Here is a 15173-nt window from a genome sequence, read left to right as displayed (position 1 = left end):
AATAAAAAAACAAAAAACAAAAACGTTTGACTTTATAGGTTTATTCAATATAAAATGATCTATGTGAACTACATGCCAAGTTTCAGAACAGTTTGTCGTTCCATGTCGGAGACCCCCCCCCCCCCCCCCGGAAATAGAAACCATACAAACATTATTCGGCCTTTTTAGGGTTAAGTCTTTGACTTTAAAAAAAAAATGAGTCGAGACATAGTTTACTTTGATCACTTTTAAGTCGAAAATCACATTTTCGCCAAAACGCGTGTGTAGGGGGGGGGGGGGCTACATTTTCCAAATTTTGCTTAGGGGCGCCAAAATCTCATCGGGCCCCCCGGGGATTGAAATCCTGGATACGCGCATGTAATATATATTTCCCTTTAAAACATGAAACCTTAAGGGGAAATAGTATATTGTCTAATATTTTTCCCTTTGGTTAAGGTACGCGATACGGGTAATATAATATTTCCCCTTAAAGCATATTCCTTAAGGGGAAATTATAACCCTATTGTCTCATATTGTCCCCTTCGGTTACGGTACTTACGGGTAATATATATATTTCCCCGTAAAGCATTACAAGTTTTGAGTTGATTAATTTGCTCGAGCAGGCGCATATGCACGTGCGCGTGCACGCGCTACCAGGTAGTACTACAACTACATACCGTACCGGTACAGTATGCATATGCGCGCGCTATAAACAGAATAGAGAGAGCTAGCTAGAGGAGCTAGCTACATGTGATGTAGGCGCCTCTCCAGATCCGAAGCAGCCATGCTCGTCCAGCCATCATTTGAATTGTAACTTACAGTGTAAGTATAGACCCTACTTCTCGCAATTAACCCTTAATTAGATTGAACATTTCAGGTCATCTAATAGTAATACCCATATGGTCTGATTGCATGATCAATAACCATAAAATCCGTCGGCTTTATTGTAGGCCTAACTTAAGATCTAACTTTGTTATACTTAGGCCTACGCCTACGGTAGGCCTAACCCAGAGAGCTCCCGCCCGCGTAGCGGGCGGGAGCCCAGAAGCTTACCGTGTATTTGACCATATTCACCAGACTAGGGTGATTTATGGTCTAAATATTTCTCCAAATGAATTGTGAAAACAGAAAGTATACAATTACCACGATTATATGGATGAAGGTCTAACGAGTGGCAGTTTCCTGACATCTGGGCACAGACTGGAACCTCAAAAAAACGAAAAGTTCTCTCCTCTACCCCAGTCTCGATCGGCCATTTTGTTACGATTTTTAACAAAAATGGCCGATCGAAACGGGGGTAGAAGGAGAGAACTTTTCGTTTTTTTGAGGTTCCAGTCTGTTCCCAGATGTCAGGAAACTGCCACTCGTTAGACCTTCATCCATATAATCGTGGTAGGCCTAATTGTATACTTTCTGTTTTCACAATTCATTTGGAGAAATATTTAGACCATAAATCACCCTAGTCCGGTGAATATGGTCAAATACACGGTAAGCTTAAGTTCTGGGCTCCCGCCCGCTGCGCGGGCGGGAGCTCTCTGGGTTACGGTAGGCCTAGATCTACACTACACTTACACTATCAGTTAGCTAACTGTGGGAGTGAAACGACAAAAACAAAAAGTTATAGGTCCTAGGTCTAGACTAACGTTAGATTAAGTCTAGATCTAGGTCTAGTACGGTAAATATGATATTTGTATGCATGAAATATATTATGGGACTTTAAAGATCTCTTTTGAATGCTTCTTGGACATAGCCATAGGCCTAGGGGGCCTAGTCTAGAGCAGACAATTCTCTCTTTTTTGGTAGAGTCTAGATCTAGATCTAGGCCTTCTAGATCTAGTACTACAAATTATAGGATAGCCCTAGATCTAGACCTAATGTTAGACTTAGGCCTACATTAAAATTGGATTAAGGGGATCACATGTCAGAAAGGCGTCGAACTTTGATTTTTACCCCCGAAACCATGACCATTTTGCGAGTGTGAGTGCAAAAGGTAGAACTTTGAATGATGTGTGCGGTCACCCTAACGTTAGCCTACACCTAACTTAATATTACTTATATTAGATCTAGGGCCAAAAGTTATACGTACTAAGTTAGATCTAGGCCAGTACTAGTCCAGAGGTCTAACTGTTAGGGCTAGCTGTTAGGCTTAGCACTTTTGGTCTAGCCTAACTTTTAAGCTCTAGGCTACTAGTACTAGGCTAATTTAAGTCTAACAAGTTGGTCTATGCCCCGATTGGTCTAGACTAATTACCGTTTCGTCTAATTTACAGTTTGGCTTTGCCATTTGCAGATCTAGACTATTTGGTCTAACTTAAGCCTAAGGTTGGTCTAACAAAAGTTAGCCTACATCCGGGCCCTAGCTCATTCTTTTCTTCTTTAATTGGCGCTAGGCTAGTTCATAAGTGTGCCCAGGATACTTTGGCGCTGGCAGGCTAGCCTACGCGGCTAGGGCTAGTCTAGATCTAGATCTAGCTACCGTGACTCGCGCGTGAAAAGTACCCTACTAACTTAACTTAGATCTAGGCCTAGATCTAACTTTGTTAGGGCTATAGACTAGTATTACTAAGTAGGCCTAACAGTAGGGTGTCTGGAGAAAAAAATTATTTTACTTATTTCACAATAATTTTCAATTTTCTTTCTGGATTTGAAAAATAGTAACCTTCAAACTCACAGAAATATGATATTTTATTTAAAATTCCAGTTAATTACTGCAGAACAAGAGAATGAATTCTGACAGTTTTCAGCTTTTTCTTGCCATTAAGAAATGTCCCGCACAAGAGTGTGAATTTTGGGCTTCCGAGATCTAGCCTAATACGACTTTCAACTTAATGTAAAAAACTTCTCCTTTATATGACCAGATAGGAAATTTCATGATCTTTCCAATGGTATGAATTTTTTTTAAAGATTTGAATATCAGATCACACTGCAAAATTGCGAAAAAGTGACAAAATTTGTGTAAAACACAAAATGTCAGTTTCCCATTGAAAACGCATGGGGAAATGGCAAACTGAATTCACAAAAGTCATAAGGGTTTGCAATTTCTCTTGTATTTTTATTTTTAGTCAGCCTAAAAACTTCTCCTTATTTTAGCATCAAAAGGAAGGCAAGCATTTTCTCTTTCCATATTTCCCAAGTACGATATAAAAATTCATTCAGATCACATTTTAATTAAATGATGAATTTACCCAAAAATTGTGCCACTTTTTCCCCTGAATCAACACGTTTTTAAGCTGACAGATTTCAGTGTGTCTTCAGACACCCTACTAACAGGTAAGAAAGATAAAGACTTTGAAATCAGGCCCTTTAGTCTTTACATGAACAGTTGATGATGATTCAGTTGATTTTTTTGGGGACGTTATATAGAGTCTAGATCTAACAGTTATGTGTTTAGTACTAGATCTAGTACTAGGGTACTCTCCACGAGTCACGTGTAGCTAGCCGCGTAGGCTGCTGGCGCCAAAGTAGATCTATAGATCTAAGTTAGATTAGGCACGTACACTTATGAAGTAGGTCCTAGCGCCCTTTAATTTTTGTGTGGTTTGTTTATGAACCAGATCTAACGTTAGACCAAATGTTAGAGTCTAGATCTATAGACTCTAACTTTAGATCTAAGTTAGATTCTAGTTAGATCTACAATGAGAACAAGAACAATGGAGATGTGAGTTGGTCTAAGTTAGCGGTACGGTCAGCTTTCTATCTCAGCCTAACTTAAGTTACAATTCGACTCTGACGGACCTGGTTCGAGTCTCAGTCGTGTCTTTCGGATGGTAACGTTAAACTGAACTTAAAATTTAAGTTAAAGGTCGGTCCCCAGACATAAATATTTTAAAATCATTAGGCCTACCGGTATCTGATTGATACTCGTCTAACTTATAATAATAATAATAATAATATAGGGTATTTATATTGCGCACATATCCACCTTGTAATTAGGTGCTCAAGGCGCTCCTATATTACCCGGCTAAGCTAGGCGTTCATAGCGCACACAGCTTTTTAAGGAATTACTTCCTACCGGTACCCATTTACCTCACCTGGGTTGAGTGCAGCACATTGTGGATCAGTTTCTTGCTGAAGGAAATTACGCCATGGCTGGGATTCGAACCCACGACCCTCTGTTTCAAAGTCCGAAGACTAATCCACTGGGCCACAACGCTCCACTTTAGACTTATAGATCTAGGTCTAAAATTAAAACCACACACACCCTCACCCTTACACACACACACACACAAGTAGACCTAACGTAAGTTAGACCCCTTCTAGAGTCTAGATGTAGGCTACAGACTACTCAAAGACCGGCCCGCGGGCCAAATCTGGCCTGTGAATTATGTCCATGATCATCTGGCCCGCCCTTGTCACTCATGAGGAATGACCGAGTCTCTGACTCTGATCTTTTAAATTTAAGGTAGACTAGACTCTAGTCTAGATCTAAACTTAAGTTAGGCCTACATCTGTGTGTAAAGAAGAGTAGATCTAGTCCAGACTATACCTAGGCCTAGATCTAGATCTAACGTTATAGTCTAGGTCTAGATCTAGATCTAACGTTACAGTAGATCTAGACCTCGGCCTCTCTAGTAATATCGCAATTGACTAACAAAAAATTATTAGTTAACGTTAGACTAGTCTCACTTATACTAGGGCAAGGTGGTGGCTACCTTTTTTTTAATTGGAGCAACTTTAGAATACCCCACCACAAAAATTGACCAGACGTTCGTAGGGTACCCAAAGCTTCACCAATAAAGCTATAGTTTATCTGAAGACTTAAGTTTCTTAAGTAGCACTAAACCTAATCCTAACCCTAGGTATTCGACGTTTATGTACATAATTTTAAACTCTATTGGTGTGGTATTCTAAAGTTAAGCCTTTTAATTCATGGTAGATTCTACCGTGAGTTAGTCATAACTGTTACTAGTCTATGGTAAAAAAGTTATAGGGGCCTATCTGTATCTAGTCTAAGTTAGTTCTAACACTTAGACTAGGTCTAATCACATCCGGACCCTCAAGCCAGGGGCGGCGATCCCGGGGGGGGGGGGGGCGGACACGTCCCCCTCAATTTTTTTAGGGGGGATCGTCCCCTCCGGATAATTTGAAAAAGTGCAAAAAAAAAATGTATAGCAAATACTGATTAAAGGCTGCAACACATTTTTATGCTCTGGGGGGCCTAAGAGTGCATCGTTTAGACTAATAAAAATGCAAAATCTTCTCGCTCGGTCGCTACGCTCCCTCGCATAATATCCTTTAAACGTAAGTAAATATTGTAGAAAATCTGTATTCCGTTGGTATCACGTAAGCACAGTTTACACTGTATGTTTACAAGATTAAGAGTTATATAAATAGATCAGTGCTACAAAAATGAATATTCCGCTTGCTCTTTTACGGAGTCCCTTCCTGCCTGGTTATAAAAAATTTTGTCGCCTAAAAGGGAAATGGTGTACATCTTTCTAAAAACATTGATCATTACATGATTAATTTTCACTCACATTCTGAAAAAGTACTGTAATGTACAAGCGACCTTTAGTGGAAACATACGAGTTTACATTCCTGAGGTTCTTTGGAGTTAAGGCTTGTAATAAACATGAGAAGTATGCGCGTGGAATGCATCACATTCCACGTAAATTACATGGACAATGAACATAAGAAGGGTTGACAAACGCTCATTTTAGACTTGCCGTGATTTGGTGTGGGAAGTTCTATAAATCTCTATTACACCTGCATAAGACATAAGATAGAAGTAAAATGGATATCAGAAATTATTTCAAGAAGGAGAGTAAAAGCCAGAAAAGGGATGAAACAGAACTGGATGATGTAGGAGAGATTGACAATGCCTGTGAAACGATAGGACAGCCATCAGAAGATGTACTTCAAAAGGAATACACAGAGTGAGAGTAGTGCTAGTGTAAGTAAGCGGAATAGAAACTTATGAGGACAGTATCCCCACAGTAAGTGAAGCAGGTCCAAGTTGTGCGGCTCACCCGAGTGTTCCAGAGACCGGTATGCACTTTCTTGATGGCCATGAAAGCCCGAATCATGAAAAACCGTCATCAATTCCGCCCCCAAAAGACAAAACTAGAACATTGAATTTCCAAAAGCACTGGTATAATAAGTTTCCATGGTTACACTTTTCGCTCATTTTTTTTTTTTTTTTGGGGGGGGGGCAAAAGTGTCATTTTGGATGTTACAGGTATTCCTTAATATTGGTTGGTTTTAATAATTTACTACCACGCCATTTCAACTTCCATAGCGATATCAATATACATGTACATCACAGAGGGCTAGAGTGGGAAATAGAAATCCCTTCCATGCCCAAGCTCCCTACTTATACCCCTTTCATATTGCGCCTTTCACCGGCGAACTTCACCGGCGAAGTTCGCCAGCGAAGGGGAAAGTGTCCAGTATGAAAGGTACACAGGAGAACTTCACCGGTGAAGTTCGCCGGTGAACTTCTCCACCTCTAGAGGTGGAGAACTTCGCCGGCGAAACTGTTTCACCGGTGAAGTTCGCCGGTGAAAAGGCCAGTATGAAAGCAAACCGGAGAACTTCTCCTCTTTAATGACGTCAGAGGTCAATTTTTTTCTCTCCCGCAGTCCCCTGCACCGAGATTCCGCGCGCGATAGTTGCAAGCTCAGCTGAATGCTATGGCCAAGTAGATACCCTCGAACATTTTTTTATTTTTTACTAAAAATATTTATTAAAAAGCACTTTTTACATGTATAAAATGCGCTAAGATATAAAAACAAGGTGATATTATTTGTTTTTATCGTAATACTTCCAAAATATGTTGTAATTAATTTTTTTGATACCTTTTTGTAATAGGTAAGAAGTAATGTTTACAATTTTCTTTCGTTTGTTCTGCAATCGCCCGTTGACTTTCGCCGGGGAAGAAATGTCAGTGCGAAAGGGTACATTTTTTTCTTCGCCGGGGAAGTGAGGAATGCGAGGCGGAGAAGTTCGCCGGTGAAAAATGAAGAGGGCACTATGAAAGGGGTATTACTAAAGTATGCCTACTAAATATTGACAACCCTTCGGACTGCACACTAATTACCGGCAAAGTAAAAGTGAAGTGTGAAAAAAGTATATTGCTTGTTTTTATATTATAGTTTTGCGAAGGAATGTAATTTTGTAATACATCAAAACTTCAAAAACCCTTGAGGGGGTAGTCACTTCCGTCACCTTCGCCCCGATCACGTTCACTATGCTCCCTCGTCCCTCGCATTTCGTCCCCCCCCCCCCCCCCGGTCATGAAAAGAAATCGCCGCCCCTGCCTCAAGCCAAGTATAAAGTTTGAGGAACCCTAGCTGGTAAGTTACACTAGACTCTAAAGCTTATATCTAACTTAGATCCTAAAGGGGGGACGGGGGCAGAGGGGCAAACTCAAACTGCCCCCCTGGCAAGTGATGAATGACCTGTAACGTAGAACTTAGATTAGAAGCATGTGTTCAGCTTCATGTGGCCACCTTTTGCCAGTTTTGGGGAAAGTAAAAGTGCACGAAAACGACACCTAAGTAAAAATGCTGATAATAACCCTTCTTTTTTTTTTTTTGTCAGATTTTTGTTTGGAATTAGTACCCCCACCCCGCGCGCCAAGGTCCAGGTACGCCACTCCAATAGACGACTTGTGATTAGACAGGAGGGTAAATAGTAGACCAAATATGTGTGTGTTTGTGTGCCAGTGGCACAATGGTGGGGGGGGGAGGAGGCTTAGGAGAGGGTTGCTGCAGCGAAAATGAATTTAAAGTAGAGGTTTAAAAAAAAATACATTATGAAAGACAATTTTTAAATGAAATTTCACATTTTACAGTGAAAATGTAACAAGACTTTAGACAAATGCTCTAACGATGTATGTCTAGATAAATGATAGTGGTGAGACGAATAGATATCCATCTGAACTGAGCGATATATCAGGATAATGGTTGGTTAGTATACATATTTTCTTTTTTTTAGTTGTGTCGTATGTGTTTCACCAAATATTATGTTGTTGCTTCAGATTTCAAAAGAAACGGATCAGTACACATAAGAACCGTGCATGTAGAACATATCAATTAAAACACTGCTTTGGAACTCAGTTGACAAAAATAATAGTAATTGACAAACCTTCAAAGTCTAAATCTTGCAGTGATCAAAACTGCAAACAATTGAAGTTAGAATGGTTGCACAATTAATTGACAATATTTTGCTCATTTTCCTCGATAATAGTTGCTTTTCCACTAATGTTAATTATTTATCTAGCCAGTAAAGAAGTGAAGTAGGCCTAGAGGTTTAAAAGAGGTCTATAAGTAAATATTGATGACTCAGTTTTTACAACTGCAGATGTAACCTGGCTGCCAGGCCATGTGAATCTCCTTCTAATGCACAGTGCAACTGAGTCGGAATGGCAAAGACTAGGAGTAATGACCAAATCGAGAGGGAAATTTGGGCAGCTAGATCAGAGTAGGGTTAGTGGCTACTGTTATAGTAGTACTGTGGATGTGGCCGAGGAGTATGAGCTGTTGTAATCATATTAGATAATCCTTCATTTCCAGGTACTCCCTCACAGTCCAGTAATGAAACCAAAGAAGCGACAAAGGGTGACACCCAACGTTGTGGCATCAAAATGGATCCAAGGAAAAAAAGACCAGGATCATTTTGAATGCCATTACTTTGGCCCATTAAAAGGTTTGTGTTTTACATTATTTGTGTAATTCCATTCTAAACTGAATATTTCATTCAAATTGATACACACCATAGACTTTCAGTGAAATGTACAGTTACACAGGTGTATATAGTTCTAGCCCAACTATTAATAGAGGTGCCATGCTTTACAGAGTAGAACTTTACTTTAATTGCATTGTAGGCCGCCTAAATGCTTTTGTCCTCTTTTAGTCCGTTCCTTGCATTCTTTTCCCTTCCTTTTCAGAATAGTATAGGGAAGGGAGGGGAAGAAATTTAAAAAATAAAAATAAAAAAAAAACAAAAAAACTATCGTGTTCGTACTTAATGCACGATCGAGTCATCCACTCACTGTAATCATTTAAATGGAAAAAATATTTTTTTTAATTTGCTTACAGATAAAAATTACTAACAATCTGAAAATCAGTTTTGTTTTCACTTTTTATGTGCTTTTAGTGTTTGCCGATTGATGTGTATGGCAACATGATTCAGTCACCAATGCACCAAAATCTAAAAGTCAGTATGGTAGTTCAGCTCATCTTCCCCCCCCCAAAAAAAAAAAAAAATATAACAACAACAAAAAGTGGCCATTTTGTTTTTTTAACTCTAATTTTTGTTATAAGACTCTAATATTAGGTAATGAACAATATACCTAAGGGAAATTATTCCTCTTTCAGATGAGCATATATTAAGTGGTCATCCATGTATAATGAGTTACAGTCCAATAACCATGCAAATGTGTAAAAACAAAAATATTGAATTATTCACGAACATGATATTTTGCTTGGTGATTTTGACTAATACCAATTACCATACACCATATGTTTTGATGCTAATCTAATGTAGGCATTTTGGGGGAGCATGCTGGCATGGGTATTGGACTCATCCATAGGCGATCAAAAATTAAAATTCTGCTCATCTGATTGTTTATCAAAAAATCTTTTAGGTTGAACAAGTGGCAACTTCCCTTTTTTATCTGAGTGTAATTATAGTTCCCAGGTAACAAGCCAACGTTGGCTCCACGTTGGAAACTTGAAAGTCGTTGGACGTTGGAAAAACTTGATGGATTAACGTTGAATCGACGTTGGAAACTAGTTTGATGGAAAGATGATGGACAATCAACAATGACACGACGTTGGCAACGTTGGAAACTTGTTAGTTGGAGAGTTGTTGGACAGTCGACAATGTCACAACGTTGGAAACACGTTTGATTGGATAGTTGTTGAACAGCCAGCAAAGGCACAACGTTGGCAACGTTGGAAACTAGTTCGCTGGAAAGTTGTTGAACAACCGACACTGGCACAACGTTGACAAAGTTGGAAACTAGTTTGTTGGAGATTTGTTGGACGGTCGACAATGTCACAACGTTGGAAACACGTTTGATTGGATAGTTGTTGAACAGCCAGCAAAGGCACAACGTTGGCAACGTTGGAAACTAGTTCGCTGGAAAGTTGTTGAACAACCGACCATGGCACAACGTTGACAAAGTTGGAAACTAGTTTGTTGGAGATTTGTTGGACGGTCGACAATGGCACAGCGTTGGAGACTAGTAAGTTGGAGAGTTGTTGGACAGTCGACAATGTCACAACGTTGGAGACACGTTTGATTGGATAGTTGTTGACAGCCAGCAAAGGCACAACGTTGGCAACGTTGGAAACTAGTTCGCTGGAAAGTTGTTGAACAATCAACAATGACACGACGTTGGCAACGTTAGAAACTTGTTAGTTGGAGAGTTGTTGGACAGTCGACAATGGCACAACGATGGAAACTAGTAGGTTGGAGATTAGTTGGATAGTCGACGATGACACAAGGTTGGCAACGTTGGAAACTAGTTCGATGGAAAGTTGTTGAACAACCAACTATGGCACAACGTTGTCAAAGCTAGAAACTAGTTCGATGGAGATTTGTTGGATAGTCGACGATGGCACAACGTTGGAAACTGGTAGATTGGAGATTAGTTAGATAGTATACAATGACACAACGTTGATAAAGCTGGAAACTAGTTAGATGGGAGGTTGTTGAACAACTGACACTGGCACAACGTTGGAAACTGGTAGATTGGAGATCAGTAGGATAGTCGACGATGACACAACGTTGGCAACGTTGGAAAGTTGTTGAACAACAGACAATGGCACAACATTGGAAACTAGTGTGTTGGAGATTTGTTGGACACGGCCAACAACGTCACAACGTTGGAAACGCGTGTTTGATTGGATAGGTGTTGAACAGCCAACAAAGGCACAGCGTTGACTTCGTCGGAAACTAGTTCGATGGAGAGTTGCTGAACAACCGACAAAGGAACAACGTTGGAAACTATTTTCTTGGAGATTTGTTGGACAGTCGACAATGGCACAACGTTGACAAAGTTGGAAACTAGTTTGATGGAGAGTTGTTGAACAACGGACAATGGCACAACGTGGACAGCGTAATTGGAATAGTTTATTGGAGAGTTGTTGACAGTTAACATTGACACAATGTTGGAAACTATAGTTTGTTGGATATTTGTTTGACAGTCAACATAATATCCCGGCATAATATACACAGTGTTGAGAACGTTAGAAACTGGTTCATTGGAGAATTAATAATGATATACAAACGACTACTCGCATAATTTCCGATGGGGCCAAAGGGGGGGGGGGTCGATCAAGTAAGTTTGCTTGTCTATCCATGTCACCCTTGGTATCCCCAGCAATAAGGGGAAAAGAAATCGAGAGAAAAGGAAAATAATGGGAAGGGAAAGAGGAACTAAAACTAAGTCTAAGGGGAAAACAAAAATAAAGATGGGGTACGTAGAATAGAGAGGCTGCATGCACCGGGGGATGCAAATGTGTCGATTAATGTAGAAAATAAAGGAGAAAAACAAGAAAAAAAATGTAGTTTAAGACCAGAATTTCCAGAAACGCCCTCGTCCTTTGCAGCTGGCTAGGCATTTCACAGTAAGTAATAGATATGTCATAGGCCTACCGTCACATAACTAGAAGAAATTGAAGAAGGAAATACAAGCATCAAATGTGCCTATTTAAAAATACCATACTATTCTGATGCGCAGAATTAGTCGCGACGTCGGACTCCTTCTGTTATGTGTGTGTAGTCTGCTTCCTTCAATTTTGAACTTGAAGAATCTGGCAGAATTTGGACCGGATAGTGGATATAGACAATTAAATTCCAGAATATCTAGTGATCTGGAACAGTACTTATAAGCTGCATATTTAGGACCTACAATCTACAGTGGAATTTTCTTTGCACTTGCAGATAATCGGTAACTGCAACCATTGATCCCCTCCGAAAGATCCCGGAGTCAGCTTCTGTGCGCGTACAGTCCGACGCTGGTATATTGATGTAAGTACCCGGGGGGCCACTTACATTGACGAGTGGATACCATGCGCGACCAAAAAAACACGTAAAAAGGATGTCTTTTTCAAGATAGGGCACGTTACGTACGTAACGTGATAAGGGTGTCAAAAACACAAAAATAATGAAAAAAGGGTATCTATTTCGCTAGGAAAGTTACGTGTTTAGGGTCAAATTTTCGGGAATGATAAAACAAAATAAAGGATGTCCTTTTCCCCCAACACTACGTGTTTAGAGTCCGATTTGCACGAGGTGTGAAAGGTGGGGTCGTACTAAACCAAATGATGTGTATTGAAAGGTAAAACCAACGACCGAAGGACCCGTGACGTAAATATTCATGTGCTTGTTTAGGGGTTCATTTCAGGGAATACTTGCCAAGAGTATCGTTTTGTTTCCAATACTTGTTAAGGGTAGGGTTTCAGACGCCAATACGTGTTAAGGGGTGCATTTTCAGAATATGGAAAATACGTGTTTAGGGTGCTTTTCGAGACCCCATGGTCGCGCATGGTATCCATTCGTCAATGGAAGTGGCCCCCCCCCGGGTGTAAGTAGTAGTAAAGTAGTACTTAACACCAGTCACTGCACAGTATAACATACTAACTAACCTCGTAATTAGCTTGTGTGAGTGACTAATACTAACCTTGCAATACGTGTGAGTGGGAACGAGTATGCGATACCAAGGGCAAGGCAACAGTCATTGGATGATTTTCAAGTACAGTGTTGAAATCTGGTGTTGGTGTTTGTAAAATTCGCGCATGCGCCCTACACCCTCGGTACCGGCCTCGAACGGCCATTTTGCTATGAATTCTGAAAGAAGGAGAGCTACCGCGACAGAACTTTTCGTTTTTTGAGGTTCCAGTCTGTGCCTCGATGTCAGGAAGCTGCCACTCGTTAGACCTTCATCCATATAATCGTGGTAAGTGCTGAATTTCTGTTTTAACTATTTATTCGGATAATTATTTAGACCATACTTCACGCTACTACCGTGGGTATGGTGAATTACACGGTAAGCCCCTGGGCTCCGGCCTGCTGAGAGGGCCGGAGCTCCCTGGGTTAGTGTTGGTGTTGTGACAACACCGTACTTGAATCAGGCTGGTGTTGAGATTGACCTCGGAAAATATGGTGTATTTCCGGCAGTTTGTGTTGAAGGCTGGTGTTGATTGTCATCTGCTGAACCCAACACTGCACTGTGGATGCATGGTGTTGATGATCTACAAGCAATTTCCCCATTCAGCAACACCGACCCCCAGGGATTGGGAGAATCGTGATTTAAAGTTCAGTGTTGGTGTTGATGAACTGTAGCTCACGAACAGGGGGCAAACACGACGAACCATCTCCGTAAAATTATCTTTTACATTTAAGATGAGAGCAAATCATTAGAGTTTTAATACATTTCAATGAAAAATAATATTACGCTTGGTGTTGGAGCTCAGTTCAGCAGCCCTTTCACGCTCTCAACACCGTACACCGTACTTGAAATCACCCAATGACTTGCTACCTGGCATTCCTGCCTTATTTATTATACGCTGCCTTGTATTGACCTGGTCGGTCCTGCCTGGCCTAGCCTGGACCGAGTGTTTTCCAACTGCAGTCAAACCTGTAGTTGCTATGTGAGGCATGCTACACTTGACGCTGAAATATCATTTAATAGTTATGGCACGAGCGAGACTAGGCCATTGCCATACATATTGAGATATCAGTTGACTTCTATCTTAATCAAAAAGAGGCACTCTTTAGTTACAGTAGGCAGTAGCTACGTTACTCTGAGTGAGGCCAAGTTACGCGACCTCCTTTTTAGATTTTGTAAATACTGAGAGACTGCAATTACACATGTGAGTTTTTGTGATGATTACTGACGTTGCAATTGGCATTGCATACCGAGTCATTAAACAATTGTAGACAGAAACAGAGATTGCAACTCACAAGAAAATGTAATACATCTTAATTCTTATTACATATGCATATGTTTTTTTGGTATTAGTCTTGTTTGAGAAAAAGAGGATGTCAAAAAAGTTTGAATGCTACAAAGGCCTCAATAAATATCACACGTAATTGTCTTGATTCCTCTTAATTATGTGAAGAGACTTGTAACAGAAAGAATGAAAAGAAATGAATAGCTGTAATAATAGTTGTAATGTTTTTTGATAGAATCATGAACAGGTGACAGATGATGATGGCACAGTGTTGAAAACTGTTTGATGGAGATGGCGCATCGTTGGATTTGTTTAAAATTAGACCAACAAAGAATCAACGTTACAACAACATTTAACCGATATTAGACAAACATTGAATCAACGTTTACGCCAACGTTGGACTAACATTGGACTAAAGTTTAATCAACTTTCCATCAACATTGGACCAACATTATACCAACGTTGGATCAACGTCACCCAACGTTGGACCAACATTGGACCAACGCCGCCATACCTGCCTCACCTGTACAATGATTATGCACTCATGAATATTCATTACATCAGTAAATGACCAAAATTTTAGGTAATATTGCGATAATAATTAGAGTATTTATGTTTATTCAATATTTCCACCATGAAAAGTTTCAGAAAAGTATGTGGCTCCATTACCATATCATTTATAATCAAAACATATTATTCTAAGTGAAATATTCAAGGTTAAGTGTGGAAAATTATATTAACTGTATTCTGCCGAGTATAGCAAAGTTGCTCTATATATAGGAGTCAATGACAGGATACAGTGGATAGGTGTAGGATGATAGGAATAGGATATAGGATTAGGATGTAGGATTTTAGGATAGGATAAGACATGATGATGAAGATTAGAGTGTAGAGTTGTAATGGTGGACTTCACCTTGAAACCAATTAATGTTTTGTTAATTACTGCCATACGTTGGAATAACGTTGGAGCAATGTTGGAGCAACGTTGTGACAACGTTGTAACAATGTTGGAGCAATGTTGCCAGACAACGTTGGAGCATTGTTGCTGGACAGGGTTGAACCAACGTTGTAAACATAGTTGGACTGACGATGTATGCAAGTGCATGTCCATCGCTGCTTCAACGTTGCCCATCAACGTTGCAGCAACGCTGTTATTGATGACTCAGCCGACATTATACCAACGTTGGAGCATTGATGGTGGACAACGTTGAACTGACGTTGGAAATGTTGTTGGTCTGACGATGTATGGACGTGCACTTCTATCGATGATGCAACGTTGCTTACCAA

The 15173-nt window shown here is 40.1% G+C and overlaps 1 protein-coding gene across 1 annotated transcript in view; it reads left to right on the top strand.

The window, feature by feature from the left end:
- The first annotated feature begins 674 nt into the window (after positions 1 to 674).
- Positions 675 to 15173, top strand: part of LOC129267799 (uncharacterized) — a 37710-nt gene continuing 23211 nt past the window's right edge. Inside the window, exons 1-2 of the mRNA XM_064097448.1 lie at positions 675 to 801; positions 8496 to 8628. Of these exons, the coding sequence (XP_063953518.1) occupies positions 8517 to 8628 (112 nt within the window). The 5' untranslated portion in view covers positions 675 to 801; positions 8496 to 8516. The remainder of the gene's footprint in view (positions 802 to 8495; positions 8629 to 15173) is intronic.

The sequence above is a fragment of the Lytechinus pictus genome, chromosome 3, assembly GCF_037042905.1.
Source record: "Lytechinus pictus isolate F3 Inbred chromosome 3, Lp3.0, whole genome shotgun sequence".
NCBI classification, from domain to species: Eukaryota; Metazoa; Echinodermata; class Echinoidea; order Temnopleuroida; family Toxopneustidae; genus Lytechinus; species Lytechinus pictus.
The sequence above is the reverse complement of the archived record's forward strand: the minus strand, read 5'-3'. Positions and strand labels throughout refer to the sequence as shown.